General features: G+C 47.3%; 1 protein-coding gene across 1 annotated transcript; it reads right to left on the minus strand.

Moving 5' to 3' along the window:
• Window positions 1-11,526: 11,526 nt before the first annotated feature.
• Window positions 11,527-16,946, minus strand: WFIKKN2 (WAP, follistatin/kazal, immunoglobulin, kunitz and netrin domain containing 2). The gene is made up of 2 exons (XM_015880298.3): window positions 16,413-16,946; window positions 11,527-14,284 (listed from the first exon to the last, which is right to left on the minus strand). Exons 1-2 carry the CDS (start codon window positions 16,611-16,613, stop codon window positions 12,773-12,775), a joined length of 1,713 nt encoding a protein of 570 aa, XP_015735784.2. The 5' UTR covers window positions 16,614-16,946; the 3' UTR covers window positions 11,527-12,772.

Below are 16,946 nucleotides of genomic sequence, written 5' to 3' on the forward strand. Positions count from 1 at the left end.
CTCGGCTGTTGTGGTCTGTGCTTCTCGTGCTCATGCAAAGAAGGGACTCGGTGCATCACAAAGGAGCGATGGAAAGGGCTGCACTATTGATGCACCACAATAATGGGTTGCTTCCCTGACTCAGTTTGTTTGTTTTCTGTAGCCTCGGCTTACTGAAGGCAAAAGGTGATTAGTTCTTTTTCCCTGAGAATTAAGGCTACAAGCGGCATGAGTGTTGAGTTATTGTGTGCTGTGACCTGTATGGAAGGTACCCAGGTGATCCCATGGAGCTCTTTCTGTGTAAGCAGCGTGGATTGGAGCTATTATCTCGGCAGGTCCTGGACCGATGCATCAGCGTTCTGCTTCTGTACTGGGGATAAATAACTCAGAAGCTCAGCGGAATGAAAGTGCTGATGTACAGTTACTGCACTCATTGTAAACCTCCATCTTATTTGCCTCTATTAAAATGAGAGATGTAATGCAACAACAGTGTGGCAATGTAAGGTTTTTATTCTAGTGGATTTTACCGATTTTAACTTAATGGGTTTTCAATGTGAGTGGGAGGACAAAGGACTCAGAAGGTGACAAACCCAGATTTGCCATGGCATCCCCTTCTCTTTCCTGCCTTTTTGACAAATGATGTTCCTTGCTAATGGACTGTTCACAGGCAGAAGCTTGCATACCTAATGCTGAACCCTTGACTGGTAGCTTATTTTCCATCCCAGTTCCAGTTGTACAAGAGGAGATGCACGCTGGGTGGGTTGTGCTTCGTCTCACAACAATGAATTCTGAGCTGCAAAAGGAGTTCAGTATTAAAATGGTCTGAGCTTAATGGTTCTGAAATGGGCGTTTTAGAATGCAGATCTTTCTTGGCTTGTCCGATGCTCTTGCTTTTATGGAAGGTGTGTGTTACCCCATTGCCAGCACCGTGCCACAGCCATACCTCCCCAGTTTGGTGGGAGTAGAACAGCAATTTGGTGGGCACAGCGTGGTGCTGGAAGGAGGAGCTCATTTCTACAGCACTGAGGTCTTTGCTTTGGACAGCGTGAAGCTGTGAAGAAGTATTGCACTAGCAAATGGTTGGAGGTGTGAGGCTGGCCGTGCTATCAGTTTGTAATGCCATGACAACCAATTCCAAAGCAATAGTGGAGTGAACGTTTTTTTAGGCATTCATCTGTCTGCTGCTTTTTATTGAGTTTGCCATCTGGTTTATCTTTTCACTAACAGCACATCAGTGGGCAGAGCTGTGCTTAAAAGCGTTATCACTAATTTTAAGTGTGTGCTTTTGCTTCTCGAAGGCCCCCGAGCCGTGTATAATTTTAAAAGATATTGAAACGTGGAGAATGTTTAATTTGTGTATTACTGGGTTTACACGGCTAAAGTTTAAGGCTCCTGTAAGTTTAGTAATTACAATGTAGTAATCACTAACCTGGCAAAGAGGCTGAGCAGCTGTGATAGCAGAGGCTGAGCTCTGTAATTATGTTGCTGTGATTTAAGCTAAGATCATTTGTTCTAAAGGTCATCCAGCTGTACGACCCCCTTCCTGTTCTGATTTGTTCGCTGTCACGGTACCCAGCTCTGCCATGAAAACTGGGAGAAAACTGTGGGGAAAAAAAAAAGATGCTTATAATTTTTTTATGAGTGTCTGCATACAGCAGCACCTCGTAATACAGAGCAGGTTTTAATAAGCAGGTTTTTGTCCTTCTTGGGTTGTTTATGGTGCTTCGCAAGGAGACAATCTGGAGAAAAAGCATGTGTTGCTCTTGTAGAATGCAAATAAGGCTTTTAATGTGTTCTCTTACTCCTTCCAGAAATTAAAGCTTTTACTGTTCTCTGCTCAGTCCACATCATCCGTTTATTTGTCGTCTTTTCCTGAAGCTTAGTACTGAAACACTGACATTGCAACCTACTGTTCTAAATGAGAGCCCAGCAATCTCTTGTTTGGTTTGCACGCACCCAGTGTTCTGTTCCTGCAGCTGTGCTCTCAGGTAAGCACATTTGCTGTCAGAGAAAGGGCCTAAATGGAGCGAAGGTGAAAAAAAGGAATTATTGCTCAGTTGTGTGAATTCTTTTGCATTTTCTCTTGTGAACATGCAGTTCACTTCCTTCAAATCACAGGTACCACTTGAGCCTGAGAAGATGGCTCTTATTTGCAGTGAAGAAAAGGGTGATACTGTAAGTATGTGTCCCCCATAGTGTGTCCTGTCTCTTTGTCCAGCCTGCATTGTCAAGGTATTTCTTCTGGTTTTATACAATGTCAATATCGGTAGTTACCAGGGTTTGTTTTGTTCCCACTGGTTACTTTGTTAAAACATCCATTTTGTCTACAATGAGGATTAAACTGAGCACAAAACCTAAAATAATAATTATTAAATCTGCCAGATTTGTGGAATTGGACAGACCTAAGCCATGCTTGCTGCCCTATGAAGACAAGGTTATAACCACCACAAACACAGCAGCCTGCAGCAGCAAACCATCCCGCTGTGCTTCTGAAATATCAAGTAACCAAACAACCAGTTGTTAAATCAGCTCTTTCAGCCGGCATGGGATCAAACCAGAGTTCATTCACCGAGCTCGTGCCCCAGACTGTTCTATTAACTTTCAGTAATAAATACCTCAGAGTTTGTGTTGGTAGTTTTGGAGCAGATGAAGCAAACCGACGGTTCAGCATTCTTTTTTCTACCATCAGCAAGTTGATTTAAATTGAGTGTACAGAGTTGGCTCCGTTCCTCTCATGAGCTGCATAAAAAGTTTGCTAAATCAAAGTGTCAGAGTGGTAAAATCCTGCTGAAGGGACTGTTTCCAAAGCTCAGCCAGAGGAATGGTTAAACTGTTACTGTGTGTGTGTGTGTGACTTTTGTCCTCTTGGCTTTGTTTTAGTGAAGGTAGTAAGGAGTTTTGCCTCGCAGAAGGGAAAAAGCATTAAGGCTTCAGGAACATAAACCACGTTCCCCTTGGCACTGCGAGTTCTTTACCTCACAGGCAAAATACGATCAGTGTGCGCGACGAATAGCAGGTGTAAAATATTTTTAGACAAACCTTGGCATACAGAGCAGACCTCCCCACCCCCATCCTTTATTCTGCCATCTTTTGTTTGTTGAAAACAACCTGAACCGTCGGTGGCTGCTGTTCTGAGGGAACTCTTGGAGTTTTCATTTGGTAACTGAGCTTCAGAGGCCTGAAATGGGAGATCTCTCCTCCTCTGAGAGCAGAGGCACCATGACGTTCAAACAGCTCCGTGCCCTCGTGGAGCTCATTGAGCTGCATTCCACATTCCTCTTAGCTTAAAGATTACCCATAGCATAAAACAAAAGAGGTCTCTGGGAGTACTGTGCCTTGATTATGGTTTAGTACCTTCTTGGAGAAGCTTCTTTGGGAGGTTTATAGCAACAGGACTAATGCGATAGAGAACAACCCTGGAAACTCACCTTTTTTCCTTGGCAGAATATGATAATTCCTGTAATGTGATGTAAAGCACAGCAATAGCAGCAGAGGGGCACAATCCTAGGCTGCAGCAAATGAGAACAAGCCCGAATGTATCAGCCGTGGATGCAGAAATGAAGAAAAACTGCTTAGCTTTGGAAGGCCTCAGGTGTGCAGGTATCTCCAGTGAGATCCCCTGACCTCCACTGCCAGCCCTTACTGGAGGGCTGCAATGGGGGAGATCCTGGCTCCATCCCTTCTGGTCACTCAGGTACATTGCATGCACTGAGCTCCCCTGGGCTGGCTCCACTTCACTATATAAAAAGACAGAATAAGGAGCTACTGAATGTCAGAATACAGTTAAGAATTACATTAGATCCTTGCAGTCTTATGAAACTGCTGCTTGGGCAGCCGTGCTCAGTAATACAACAGCCTGGGAGGTTTTAGTCCTGCTGATGGGAGCAAGAGGTGTCAGCTCAGTGAGGAATGTGGTTCAACAGATGGCAATTCGGGCACCTGCGTTTCGGTTCTGACTCTGGGTGAGTCACCGCCCTTTTCTGTGCAGGTTTCCTCCTCTGTCACCATTGAAAACCATTTGTTAGATGTTTGCTGATTATCACTGCCTTTTCACTGTCCATTCTGAACCTTATCCGATATCTGTGTGCCACAGGAACATTTGAGGTTGACCCATCGCTCCCCCCTTCTGTTGCCTTCAGCTGAGTCTTTGCTGTACCGTTCAGTTAAGGTTTGTGACCTTTCCATTTAGAAGTAAGGCATGCGTGTACAAGTAAAACACTTAATTCTCATTGTCCATGCTCTGGAGTTTGGTTCACCCACCATTGGAGCAGAAAACCTCCAGAGCTGTGAGATTTCACATTCCAACTATTGTGATTCTTTAGAAGAATTTCTGTGGGTGTTTCTATAGATATAGAAGTATATATTCCTCCAGTACAAATCATGTGAAAATGTTACACCAGCCTACTCACTCAAGTTGCTGCCGGTCAAAATTAGGCTTGCATACAGACTTTACAAATAAAACAAATTCCCCTTTGATTTTCATTAGACCATAATATTAAGCATCCTGCATGCAAGCACAGGGATGGGGCTACTGGGTTCTGCCACTCTCTGAGCAGTCTGCAGCAGCTTCAGCCTTAACAGAAGTGGTTTCTGTACTTCTGGGCCCATAGCTGAGCTGTAGCTCCCTGCTGAGTCTCAGATGCTGTAGATAGCTGCTGCTTGTTTCTGAAGGCAGCAGGTTCTCAGCCCGCCTGCATCTCTCGGTATTGGCCAGGCTGCTCCTCGGTTTGGCAGCTCAGTGGGAAGAATGCAGGTTTTCCTGGCTGTGGTTGAAAACGTTAATGCCTGGGGTGGTTACCTGCTCTGCGGATGATTTGTGAATCCCATGGCATAGTGATTAACTGCTTTGAGCCAGAGATCATGTTTTATTGAGGACAACTGAATTCCACTAAATTTCAGAAATGTCAATCTTTTCTACACGGGTCTATGAACAGATTAAGCTGTTAGGTGAAAACTGAGATCCATAGGAAGTCACAGGCTCCCGAGGACTGGCACTCCACAGGAAAATGGATGTCGATGAACTCAGGAGTGCTGGCATTTAACCACAGCTGCTTAACTGCATCAGATCTCTAAGTGGTACCGAATGACTGAGGCCTCCCTTCTGCCTGCTGCTCTCCTGTGCTGGTGTGCAGCTTGCACAGTGGATCCAGCAGTTGGCAGCGGCAACAACTGAAGGTAACCAACCCAAATGAACTCCTATGAAACAGTAAGGGGCAGAAACACGCAGAGACAGAGCAGCGCCGTGTCTCTGACCTCTCACTCCTAACCTTTAAGGAAGCTCTCCAAAACTTCTTCATAAGGCCATCTGAGTACTGGAATTCCTGACTCCAGGATGTAAAAATCACACAGATGTTGCTTGCATATTGCTCTATAATTTTTGCTACTGCCAGCCATCCCAAAGCAATAATTATCCTCATCTCTCTCGCCCCCACTCTGTGCCATGGCTGACATTATCAGCTGTCCTCTGGCTAGTATCCTCCCTTTGATCAACAGGAACCAATCGTCCTTTCTCTCAAATTGCCTAATTCATTAATATAATGAAGTCTAACTCAGAACAATTATTCTCAACCTGTATTTAGCTCTAAGGTTATTGCTTCTATTTCAGACCCAAGGAAGCCTGATGTGCCTGAAAGCATGTCTGGTTTTTCCAGGTGTGCCAGCTGCCCCACTAAATGGTGTCCCCGCTCCCTGCCCTTGCATCACTTACATCTGGCACTGTCCTTCCTACACTGTCTCTATTCCTGCTCAGCTGAGCCTACAAATGAAGGCATAGCCTTGATGAGCTACTGGAGGTAATCTGTTAGCCCAGTTAACAGAAGTGTAAGCGCCATGTGAAACTTGGTGCCCAAAGTCAGTGAAACACAGGCTCTGGATCTCATCTTCACAATTCAGGTTTATTCAGTGTCCTGCAATAGAATTCCTCTTATCCTTTGGATATTCCTAGATCCTTTCCTTAGTTTTTTTCATGCTACTTTACTGCAAGTTCTTCCTTAAAACTCGTTTTTCCCAGTTTCCTTTCCAAACCAAGCCTGCTCCCCATTCAGCTTGTTTGAGGTCTCTGCCTCACCACGTATAATTTGCAGTGCATTATCTGATTGAGACTGTAATCTGTCCAGGGCAGGGCTGCTTCTCTCCTTACTCACAGTTCCCTTTGCTGCTTTCTGAGCTTGAATAAAAAGGACAGAAATAGAAGAGTATACAGACACTCCCAAATAAACCGTGTATTTTGTCAGCTGTTTTCAGGAAGCAAATTAAAGACCGATTTTTATTAGCAACCTGGTTTACTCTGCATCACAGGAGGCTTGAGAAGAAGTAGGTGCTTCAGGCAAAGCCAGCTCCTTTACCAACGGTTTGTGGAACCCATTAGTCTAAGAATACCCACACTTACAAGAGGATGATGCTCCATCGCTGCAGCTCAGCAATGGAGGAGGAAACCGTGCTCACCTCCAGGGCGGACCAGAGAGGGAAACCTTCACTGTGTGAGCTATTTCTGCCTTTAGCCACCAGTGGCACTTTCCCTCACCACGTGTGGGCTGTGGGCAATGTGCTCTGTGGACGTTTTGGTTGGAGATCTCTGGGCTTGAAGTTTTGGTGCCACATCAGCTCCTGCTCTTCCAAACAGCTCTGTGCTCATTTTGCTCATACATTACAAATCAAAAGGGTTTGTTTTTGTTTTGTAGTTATGTTTGCAAAAATGTGCCGGTGTTGGGAATTGCTGTTTGCAGGCCTGAAAGCACCTGAGCTCGAGGCTGGAGGGCTGAGGAGCGGACCTGGTTGCACTGCACCGTGCAAACAAACTGGTGTTTTTAAAGCAGACCCAGAAGAGTTTGCAAATGTATTTATTTAAGCAAGCAACACAACTGCTGCTCCCAATAATGGATCTGCAGAGCAATTGTGTGTTTGCTGAGCTCACGGGCCAGTGAGTTCTGTGTATGTTACATGGTTTGCACAAATCAATATGTAAAGTACGCACACATCTGGAACAAAGACAGGGATTTGAATAGTGACCTACTTAGCACCTGGCACTGCCTGGGTCTTCAGGGCAGAAATACAAGATTCTTTTTAATGAGCTGCTGGGTTTTGTTAGGCCATCAATGCATGTTTCATGAGGCTGCGTGACTCCTGCAGGACGCAGATACCGCAGGAGCTGGGCTTCAAGCTGCCTCACTTACCTGGCCAGGGAGGGCTCCACATCCCACACACAGCAGCACAGCTGCCCATGGCCAAGGGCACAGCAGTGCCTTTCCATTCCAGCAAGAAGAAAAAGGAAGCTTTATTCAGAAAAAAACCCCACACCCTGACAGTAGAAATAGACGAGGGCTTCCATCTCATCCAAAGAAACCTCGCTCTTTTTTAGAGCTCACAGTAAGTCCCTAGATGGCAACACTGCTCTTTCTGACCCCAGTGTAGTACTGTGAGCTTTGTCGTGGCTGACAGATCTCCTAAAGCTCCTGCTTTGGAGATTATGTGATTAAGTGAGACCTTAAACTTCCATTCACAAACGAAAACGGGAATAAGAGTATGTGTTTAATGCTGGTGGGGGCAAAGGGCAGCTTAAAGCTGGGGTCGCTGGAGGCCTCAGCAATCTGATGGCAAATTGGAGAAGAGCTGGAGCCCACAAGGGTTGGTTTGGGCAGGTGCAAGTGATGGGGTGTGAGCAGCAGTCTCAAACTGTGATGAGGGAGGTTTAGGCTGGGTGTTAGGAAGGACTTAATGGAGAGAGCAGTGAGGATCTGGGATGGGCTGCCTGGGGAAGCATGTCAAGGTCTTCTCCAATTTAAGGTCTCTTCCTGGAGAAGGTTATCAGAGACCACAGAGATGAGGCCACCTTTGGTGTAAGGTCCATTCTGCACACCTGTAGATGCAGAAAGCCATTACCTTTTGGCATTCAGTCTGTGTGTTTGCCATGGCTCTGTGCAGCCCATGAGGCTGTGCTCAGCCCTGCCCAGCAGCCGCTCTGCATCTGTATCTGCGAGCAGCTCTTCTTTCACTTTAACACCAAACTGAGTGGGAAAAGCAGCCCTGCATTATGGCAGAGATGAGATCTTTGTGCCCATCTCCTGATTAAATGACTTTTGAGCTGGCACAGTGGAAACTGAACTGCAAATCTTATAATCAAACATACAATTTGAGTTTCCTCCTGAGTTAATTACCTAAGTCACATACATCTGTTAGCTACAAGAAACGACAGCAGAAATTGAGATCTGATTGCAATATTCACTTTTTGGACGATCTGCAGGTCAAGTATTATTCACTGAAGAGATCCATGAGTAATTTGGAATAACTGGACCAGTATATTTAGAAACCGAGCAATCTGCGAGCAGGGAGACAGAAAGTGCCCAACAAATTACACACTCCGTTCTTTTCTTGCAGCTCTGGAGATGGCTTTGATTGCCTTATCACATCCTGACTACATCTATTTTTCCCCATAAGCCTCAGTTTCTCTGGCTGTATCTCCCGGCAGGGATGGAAGCAGAATGGATGACCCAGCTCCGTGGGGCTGCTTTCCCCTCGGGAAATCTAAATAGCACAGCCAAGTGTCTGCGAAACAGCCAGACCCAGCAGGGCGAGGCCGGCTGACCCCAACGGGAGGGGGGTCCGCTTCCCCTGGGGCTGCGGGCAGGTCCCGCATCACGATCCCGCACGCCATCTCGCGTCCGGCCGTGGAGCAGCCGCGGCTCCTGCCCCACTTTGCGGCTCCTCCGGCGTCACTTCGGCGCGGGGACGCGAGTTTCCACTTAGAGCCACAAGAAATGCGCAAATAGGAGGAGGAGGATGAGCGAGAACAGGGGTGGATGGAGGATGTGGAGAGCCTGGGGTCACCCAGGGCTCGGATGAGGATAGTTTGCTTGAAGGCATCACAGCAGTGCATAGTTAGGACTCATTTTTCCACCAAGTGTCGATTGTAAAGCAATATTGGATTTAATCTCTTCCTCTCTGTATCACACTGGTCAGCCTGCTGACTTTCACTCTCTCTTACACTTTTTACCAGGTCTGCTGAGTTTTGCTGCCCGGTCCCCAGGAATTGAGCTCTGAATGAGCTGTGTCTGTGACACCCCCAGCCCTCCACTCCTGCAGCAGACTGAAGCAAAGGTTATCTGCTGCAGTTAATAGTTAAGCAATGTCTTGATTTTACCCTGGGGTGAGCACCATCTGATTCTGCGATTTGTGACTGTTGCTTTTCTATTTATTGCAGGCAGTAGAGGAAGTAATGTCCTTTGCACGTGTTACAATACCCACTTTGGTCAGCCAGGAGCAGAGCAAAGGACAGAAAGGCACAAAGTTCTGAAGGGGCAGTTCTTTCTCCTAGCAGTCAATGCAACCCAACCACCACGTTGCTGTGCCAGTTTAAGGTGCAGAAATGTTCCCCCTCCTCCCTCTTTTCCTCATTCTCTTTTTTTCCAGCCTCCTCCTTTCTGTCTGTGTTTCTGGCCATCACTGTGACCAACAAGGGGGTGAGAGCCGGCCCTGTGAGCCCATTAAGCCCTGCTCAGTGTTGGCCCCATAGAGAGCTGGCTGAGGGGAGGCTGCGATAGGCAAAGAGTGAAACACCACAACTGGGATTTGCTGGCTGAAATCCCAACAGCCTTTGAAAGACTTTCCATTCCATTTCCAAACTCTCAAGCCTGAATGTCTTATCATTTGCCCAGCCATAAATAGCTGTGAACTGAGCAGGCTGGTCTGCTTTTGGAGCTGATAGTTATGTCCAATAATGCCACAGTGTTATCTTTGTATCCCACTGGTGTTTGCATTGTAGATCAGGAGCCCAAGCTGGCTTTTTTTTTTTTCTTTCTTTCTTTCTTTTCCCAAAGATTTAAAGAGCTGGCGGAACATTTATTCAGTTGTGCAACCTCTGTTCTGAGTACTTCTCAGGGCCTGGACATGGGACTCATTTTTCGTCCTTTGGCAGCCACTGTAAATCTATAAGGCAGCTGGAGGTCACTTATAGTCAATCAGTAACCAGAGCTTGTGAAGGGAAAACACAAAATATTTGGTATAAAATCACGGGCTCCACACTCACAGCTCCCACTGTGGGTGATGTACTCAGAGCTGAAGAGCAGCAAAGGGCCCTTGCGGACTCCAGAAGCTCCCAGACCCCTGATCTGGATATTCAGTCTGGCCATACTTTTTTTCCTTTTTTTCCTTGCTCTGCACACATCATTTGTATTACAGCAATGTGGGCCAGGAGGTGCTTCAGGTGGAAGCAGTGGTGTCCATCTGGTGCCAGCTGAGGCCTGTGGCAGGCACAGGTTCTCACAGGAGCCCCTAATTTCCTTCCCAACAACTGGGAGCGAAGCTCTTAAACACCCCCGCTGTTTAATCACACCCCAGCAGTGTCACCATCTCTGTTCCTAATTCTAGAGCTGGTCACCCATCAGAACTTCATCTGACCTCGTCCCCAGCCCTTGCAATGAGAAAACTTCCTCCTCCTCAGTTTCCTCTTTCTCTTTACCTTGCTCCAGGTTTGTGTTGATGCCACCTCCTCCCTCCGTGTAGCTGCCCTGCCACCCATCCCTCATGCCAACCAGGACCTGCACTCTGGGCTCACTGTCACAAGCTGCTCACCATCACTTTTTTGCTGCTATTCTGCCCTAATAGAGCTTGGCTGTGCAGATGGTTTGCACAATAACCTGTGACTCATTTTCAGATCCATATGCTGGATGGTTTCCATCTTCCTTGAGCCGCAGGGTTTGCTGATTGTTGTGTTGCACTGTTCATTTTCAGACTGGGAAGTGGGCAAGCAGCTCTGTGTGCTCCTGATTCATGGCTCCCTCCCACTGCAAAGCTTGGTGTGGGTTGCAGGACCTGCAGACCTTCCCCCACTTTGCACTGGCCCAGCTGACACGGGTCGGCCTCCTGCTCACCTCCTGGGCCAGAAGTGACATGAAGGTTTCCCATTTCTCCCACGTGTTTAATACAAACAGGCATTTCCCTCCAACTTTCTGATAACTTTAAGATTACCTTGAGACGTGAATCCAGAGAGCAGGATGGACAAGGAAGTGTGAGTAATGCAGGAGGGATTTTCTGCTCACCCATTAGCTTTGCCTGGGCTTTAACAACATCCTGCAGCACTTGGCCCTGTGCGTGTACTTTCTGCAGCTGGAGGACTGGTCAGACTTGAATTTTAGGCGTCTTAAGGATTTATTAAGAGGCGGAACTGAAATGTTAGCTTGGAGAGGTGAGCTAAGCTCCTCAAGGTCAGGAGGTAGAGAGGATCTGGTTAGGGCAGCCCTATGCCCGGGGACAGCCAAGGACAGAGTTCCCCCTGCACTGGATGCCCGTGGCACGGCTCCTCCTGCCTTGGGGAGGTGCAGTTTGGAAAGCACATGTGAACCCAGGCTTAGGCACAGCACTGTGCTCATTGGAAAAGCCATGGAGGGGCCACTTTTTGCTCTCAGCTCTTCTGGAACCACTGGGTGCACATCTCCAGAACCACTCCATGCTATGGGGGAGGTGACCCAACCCAACCAGGAGGTGCTACGGACAAGACTCACCATGCAGCTCTCCTCTCTGTCAGATGGGGATGTTTCCCACCAGAGGAAGGAATTTTTCCAGGAACAGCCTTTTCTTTATTTAAGGATTTTTTGCATAGGCAAAAGTTACACGTTTTGGACACACAAATGTTCAAATGGGTACGCTCACACTCACACCCACAGCTCACGCTGTCTCTCAGGGTTTCTATTCAGCACATGGCTCTGTGCAAAATGTTTTCTGAGGTTTGAAAGTGTGCCCTAAAATGATCAGATTGATAAATGCCTTTAAAGCGTCCGCTGCGTGTGTCTGTGCAGCCCTTCACTGGCTTCATGTCTGTGCACACAAGGTGCAGCCTGCAGACCGTGTGTGGCACTTTCCTATTCTGAACTTCATTCTGGCTGCTTTTATTTCACCTTCTCAGCTACAGGAACAGGGTTGCTGATGGAGTTAAGCAATACATCGCTGCATGCGATCGAGTGCGAAGGAATGATAAAAGCACAACAGCTGGCAGCACAGAGCCAGCTCCTCGCCTGGAGTTTGCGTGAGAGTCAGACGACATGCTGATTAAAACCAAAACAGGAAAGTGCAATAGAGTAAGAGTGTTTGCTGACATTGCTACGACAGAGAAGTAATTTCAGGGGTGACTGTGCCTTGGCCTTTCACACGGACCTGTTGTCCTGCATCTCGGACCTGGGGAGTTCCTCTGGGGGAATATCCTCAAATAAAGATGGTAGTAGTTGCCATTCAGAAATGAGGTACAATGCAAAGGAAACAGCCAGGAATTAAAATAAGCAAGTTGGCAGTGCATAGATTGGTTAGATCTGCACGACTGTAAATACAGACAATAACTTACAGACTTTTCTCTTGAAATATATTAGTGTTGCTATGAGGAGGCAAGAATATGACATTTATAACAACTTACCATCACATTTCCATAGTGTAAAGGAGACAGATTAAGCTGCTATTATATATTACTTAGCTGTGTACCAATTAGCTACACAAATGCTATGAATTCCGTCATTTATGATGGAAGCTATATAAGAATTGTATAATTACTGCAGTGAGTCATCTAGTTAAATGGCATTCCTATATGGACAGATTTACTTCAATGCAAGATTAATAGCCTTTTGCTGCTGTTCTACGTGCTTGCCAAAGACCATACTACATCGTTGCTAAGCATCATTAATGGATTACAATAAGGGTTCTGCTTAATTCCTACAGTGTATCTTCAAGCAGCTTGTTTAGTCTGTGCACTAGCCTAGCCCTTGTTAGCCCTACGTAACACACAGGTCTGGAAGGCTGACGTGTGTGGAGGAGGTTAATGTAATCCTAGGAACTCTTTCAGAAGCTCGCAGGTTTTCTTGTGGATGACTTCACGGAGTTTCCGTACGCGACGGATGCTGGAGGTCCCCACAAAGCTGTCTGGCTGTAGGACAGCCATGCCGTTGTGGACATCTCCCATGATGATGAGCTGACCGTCCACCGTGGTCATATTGGGACACGGGCAGCTCCAGTCCATGTTGAAAAGCGTTATTTCCAGGGGTTCCTTCCCCAGGAATTTTAATCCCATTTTTTCATCTTTGAGGATCTCCTCCACTGTCACCAGGGCATGTCCTGAGTCTTGGTCTTCGGTCAGTTCTGTAATACGGCCCAGGATCACAAAGTCGCTTTTGCAGAAGCTCGTCACCAGCTTCTGGCGTGGCTTGCAGGCTTTGCAGTGTGTGTTCTTTGGGAAAGGACACATCTCTTCGCAGGCCTCCCGGCTCTCAAAGTTGTTCTCGTTACCTCCACACCCACCATAAATGAAGGACTGGCACTGCTTTGTCAAGCTGTTGTAGGCCCATCTGGGCTCGTAGGCTTTGCAGTGACCTTGGAGGGCCGGTAGATTGCAAATGTTGATCGGGCCGTTCATGCACGTTAACATACAGTTCTCATAGGTCTCAAAGTGGTTGAGGTTGCTGTTACAGTTCCCGTAAATGAAAGTGAAGCAGTTGTTTTTCTTTGCATCATAATACCACCTGGTCTGCTCTTCTCCACAGTCTTCGCTGTCTGGTTGCTTCAGGCACTCATCGGTTGGAAAGTGTGTTCTGTTCTGGGCAGCCTCTTTGGATGTGGGTTCTCCTTTGATGACTGACAATGGGAAATCAGCCCTGAGGAGGCCACCGCTGTTTCTAGCGGTGCAGGTGTAGATACCCGCGTCTTGCAGCTGTGTGTTGTAGATGACCAGCTGGGCTATGTTAGTGACAACCACATTCCCTCTGACATGATTTGGCTTCATAATGACTTTTTCTTTGCCCTCAACCTGCTTCTCCCACGTAATTTCTGGCTTGGGTCTCCCTGTAACATCACAGAGGAAGCTGACAGTCTCTCCTACATAGACGGACTGATGGACGGGGTTGTTCACTAATGCTGGTGGCAAGATATCAATGACAGTTGTCTCGGAATAGGCTGTAGTAGGGCGAGCTGTTGTTTCTGGTGGGATTGGGCTGGTGTTTGGCCAGGTAAGATGGTATCGACAGGTGACTACATTCAAAGTAATGCCTTTGATGCAAGCTTCTGCATCCATGTAGCACTTGTTGTAGTAGGTGAGCCCATCAGAAGCACAGGTGAAGCTTGGCTCCTTCTCACACCTGTCCTTGCACTTGCAGACAGGCTGCCCGTCCCAGATGTCACACTCTGAGCCTTGCTGGATGCACATGAAGCGGTCGCAGGTTGCCTCTTTGGGCATCCCCACTGGCCCTTTCTTCCCCTTGACATCCATGTACCGAGCTGCCACGCAACTCTTTGTCCCGCAGACATTGGGGCAGCACTTCTCGAAGGTCTCACACTCCTGCAGGGAAAGAAAGGAACCTGTTCATTACTGGGGACAGAGCTAAGACCCCTTTAGGGACCCAGCAAACAGAGAGCCCAGAAACTTATGAGGCTTCAAATTCAGTGGACCAGATTTTGCCACAGAGATCCGTGGCCCAAAACTCAGAGTCCCCATCAGCAACATGTAACCCTCTCCAGCAGCTCCCAGCAGGAGGCTCAGCATGCAGGGATTTTCAAAGGTCTCCAAGAGAAGCCTCTAGAGAGGAGAATGCACTGCTATTTCTTAAACACTAACCTCACCGTACGCCTTTCCTAGAGTCACATGGATTCCTTGACTACAGAGCTAACAACCCCCCTTCAGCACGCTCCAAAATGCCCGAGGACAAGCCTTGAGAAACAAGAGCGGATGGAAAGACTTATCGTATGGCTGTAGGCAGTAATCCGCCTTATTTTCCAGAAAAGTATGTAAAGTATTATTTGAATTCCCCGAGAATAACAGCCTTCTGCTGGAGGTGAAGCTGCCAAGGATTTGTAATTGTTCACACTGTAGAGGAAATAATAGAATATTTCAAAAGTAAGGAAATTCTGGATCCCAAAATAATTTTTCTATGGTATTTAGAAAAACAAACCCCAAACAGCTCATTATGGCTTCTCTGTCCTATTTTAGCCCTATGCTCAAATGCAGCGCCGCTCTTCTGATGATTTATTAGCTGCACTCAGCTCTAAATTGTGGTTAATTTTAGCAGGATTTTTGTCTTTTGTGCAGGAAAGGTATTTGATTCGTGTCCGCTGACGCACGGCTGCTGTGTTGGTACAGATCACTTTAAGTGGCCAAAGACCTCGCTACACAACAGGGCACACTTCCACTGCGTGTTGAACCTCCACAGCCCCCCTGAAATCCACCACATTTCTCTGTAAGTGAGAACAGCGTGTTTTTCAAGCTGCCAAACTAAATAGCTTCCCTTGAGTGCAGTATCCTTTCCTTATTGGGAAAAAAAGATGACCTAATAACGCAGCTCTTTCCCCATTTCCAGCTGCACATTAGCAGGTTTCAGAAGGAAAGTTGCAAAATGGTTTCAGATGAGGTTAAGGAGCACGGTTTAGCAAAGCCAGCAGCTCTGTCTGTTTGCCTGCAGGGCACTGCACGCGAGTCCCCAGGTCTCTGTGGGCACACGAGGCTAAATGAGTATTTTTATCCAGTGACTTCTAGCTTTCATTAAATTATTAAAACAATGTCATCTGCTGCTACTGCTGCTGGGTTTTTACAAGTCTTTTAATATTCATCGCTGCACCTGGTAGTTGAAATAAAGAAGGCTCAATCGAGAAGGGCAAAAGTAGAAAGAATACTTTCATTCATAACACACGGGATCCATGGAGCAAATCTCTTTGTTCACTTGATGACCAGCCTTTTTCCCCTCTTTTTTTCCCTCCTGCTTTCAGCATTGTAGGAACAACATGGCCATGGAGCACGGACCCGGTGACTCCTTCCTGCCTGGTACGTGCACTGCCAGCCCGCTCTGGGCTGCAGGAGCTTTGCTGATGCTGAAAGAGGCAGGAAGAGCAGGTATTGTCAGATGCCAGCTTGAGCTGCAGTGCTGACAGGTTGAAAAATGCATTTTAGTGCTGTGAGTTAAGCACATTTAGAGCTGGGAGCATCACAGAGAACATCTGCTTGGTCATTTTAGCCACGCTCCTGTTCTGCACGCCAAGCACGCTTCACGTTTCAAGTGAAGCAAAGGCTGACGATTTACATGTTAAATCAAAGGATTCCATACGCAGCTCCCCACGGGAGCAGAGCATTAAGCACCGATGATGGCTACAACAATAAAGAGCAAAATACTGTGAACTGACCCCAAGGCACCCTGAGTTCCAGAGTATCAAATTCTGATGTTTCTTTTGACAAGAAAGCAAGAAAAACGATCAAAGAGAATGAGCTCAGCACCCACATCAGCACGAGCGACAGCTGCCACACACCTCACCCAGCTGATAATTCATCAGACGCCGTCTGTCTTACGTAGGTCACAGGTCAATCAAATACATGCACTGTCTGTATTCAGCCCTGCGCGGTGCCGCCGCTCCGCTGCCACAAACACGCCAACAAAACCCACCGCCCGCAGCGCACAGATGTGCAGAAGCGCATCACTCACCAGGTCAGCTTCGCACTCCCTCTTGCAAGTGCTCTGAGCATCTACCCACAGGTTGGGGTTCATGTCATTGGGGCAAATCCCCGCGTGCGAGTACCGGATCGGGGGTAACGCTCTCCCTTGCAGAGAGACCTCCAGAAGCAACAGGACACTGCTCCTCCCCAGCAAGATCCACATCCACCGCGTGAACAGCACCAACACCATCTCAGAACTTCTCCTGGGCAGCGGCGGTGACGGAGCTGGAGGCAGCACCTGTCTGCCTGGGCTGCTGCCTTTGGTGTGCCTTAAGTTTTCGAGGAACCCGAGTGCACCTGACCTCTGTGAAAGCCTCAGCAAGCTCCTTTGCTGCCTCTCCTGCTAGAGCAGCTTGGTTTGGACCTCATTGGATTAAAGGTCCTAGGAAGTTACCCCTTATTTTAAGAGAAATGCTAATAGCCTGAGCGGAGTTAGCCCTATTTATACCCTGCCTCTGTTAACAAGTCAGAAAAAGTAAACTTGATTTCTTTGACAGGCACACGCTTCCTATGTCCTGGTGGC

The sequence above is a fragment of the Coturnix japonica genome, chromosome 23 (assembly GCF_054131305.1).
Source record: "Coturnix japonica strain WE chromosome 23, WE-NBRP24, whole genome shotgun sequence".
NCBI classification, from domain to species: Eukaryota; Metazoa; Chordata; class Aves; order Galliformes; family Phasianidae; genus Coturnix; species Coturnix japonica.

Bases quoted from the DNA above. Each gene is read 5' to 3' on its own strand.
- WFIKKN2 (XM_015880298.3), bottom strand. From the start codon at position 16,613: ATGGTGTTGGTGCTGTTCACGCGGTGGATGTGGATCTTGCTGGGGAGG. The intron at 14,285-16,412 runs GTGAGTGATGCG...CTTTCCCTGCAG, and splicing joins GGGAGTGCGAAGCTGACCTG to GAGTGTGAGACCTTCGAGAA.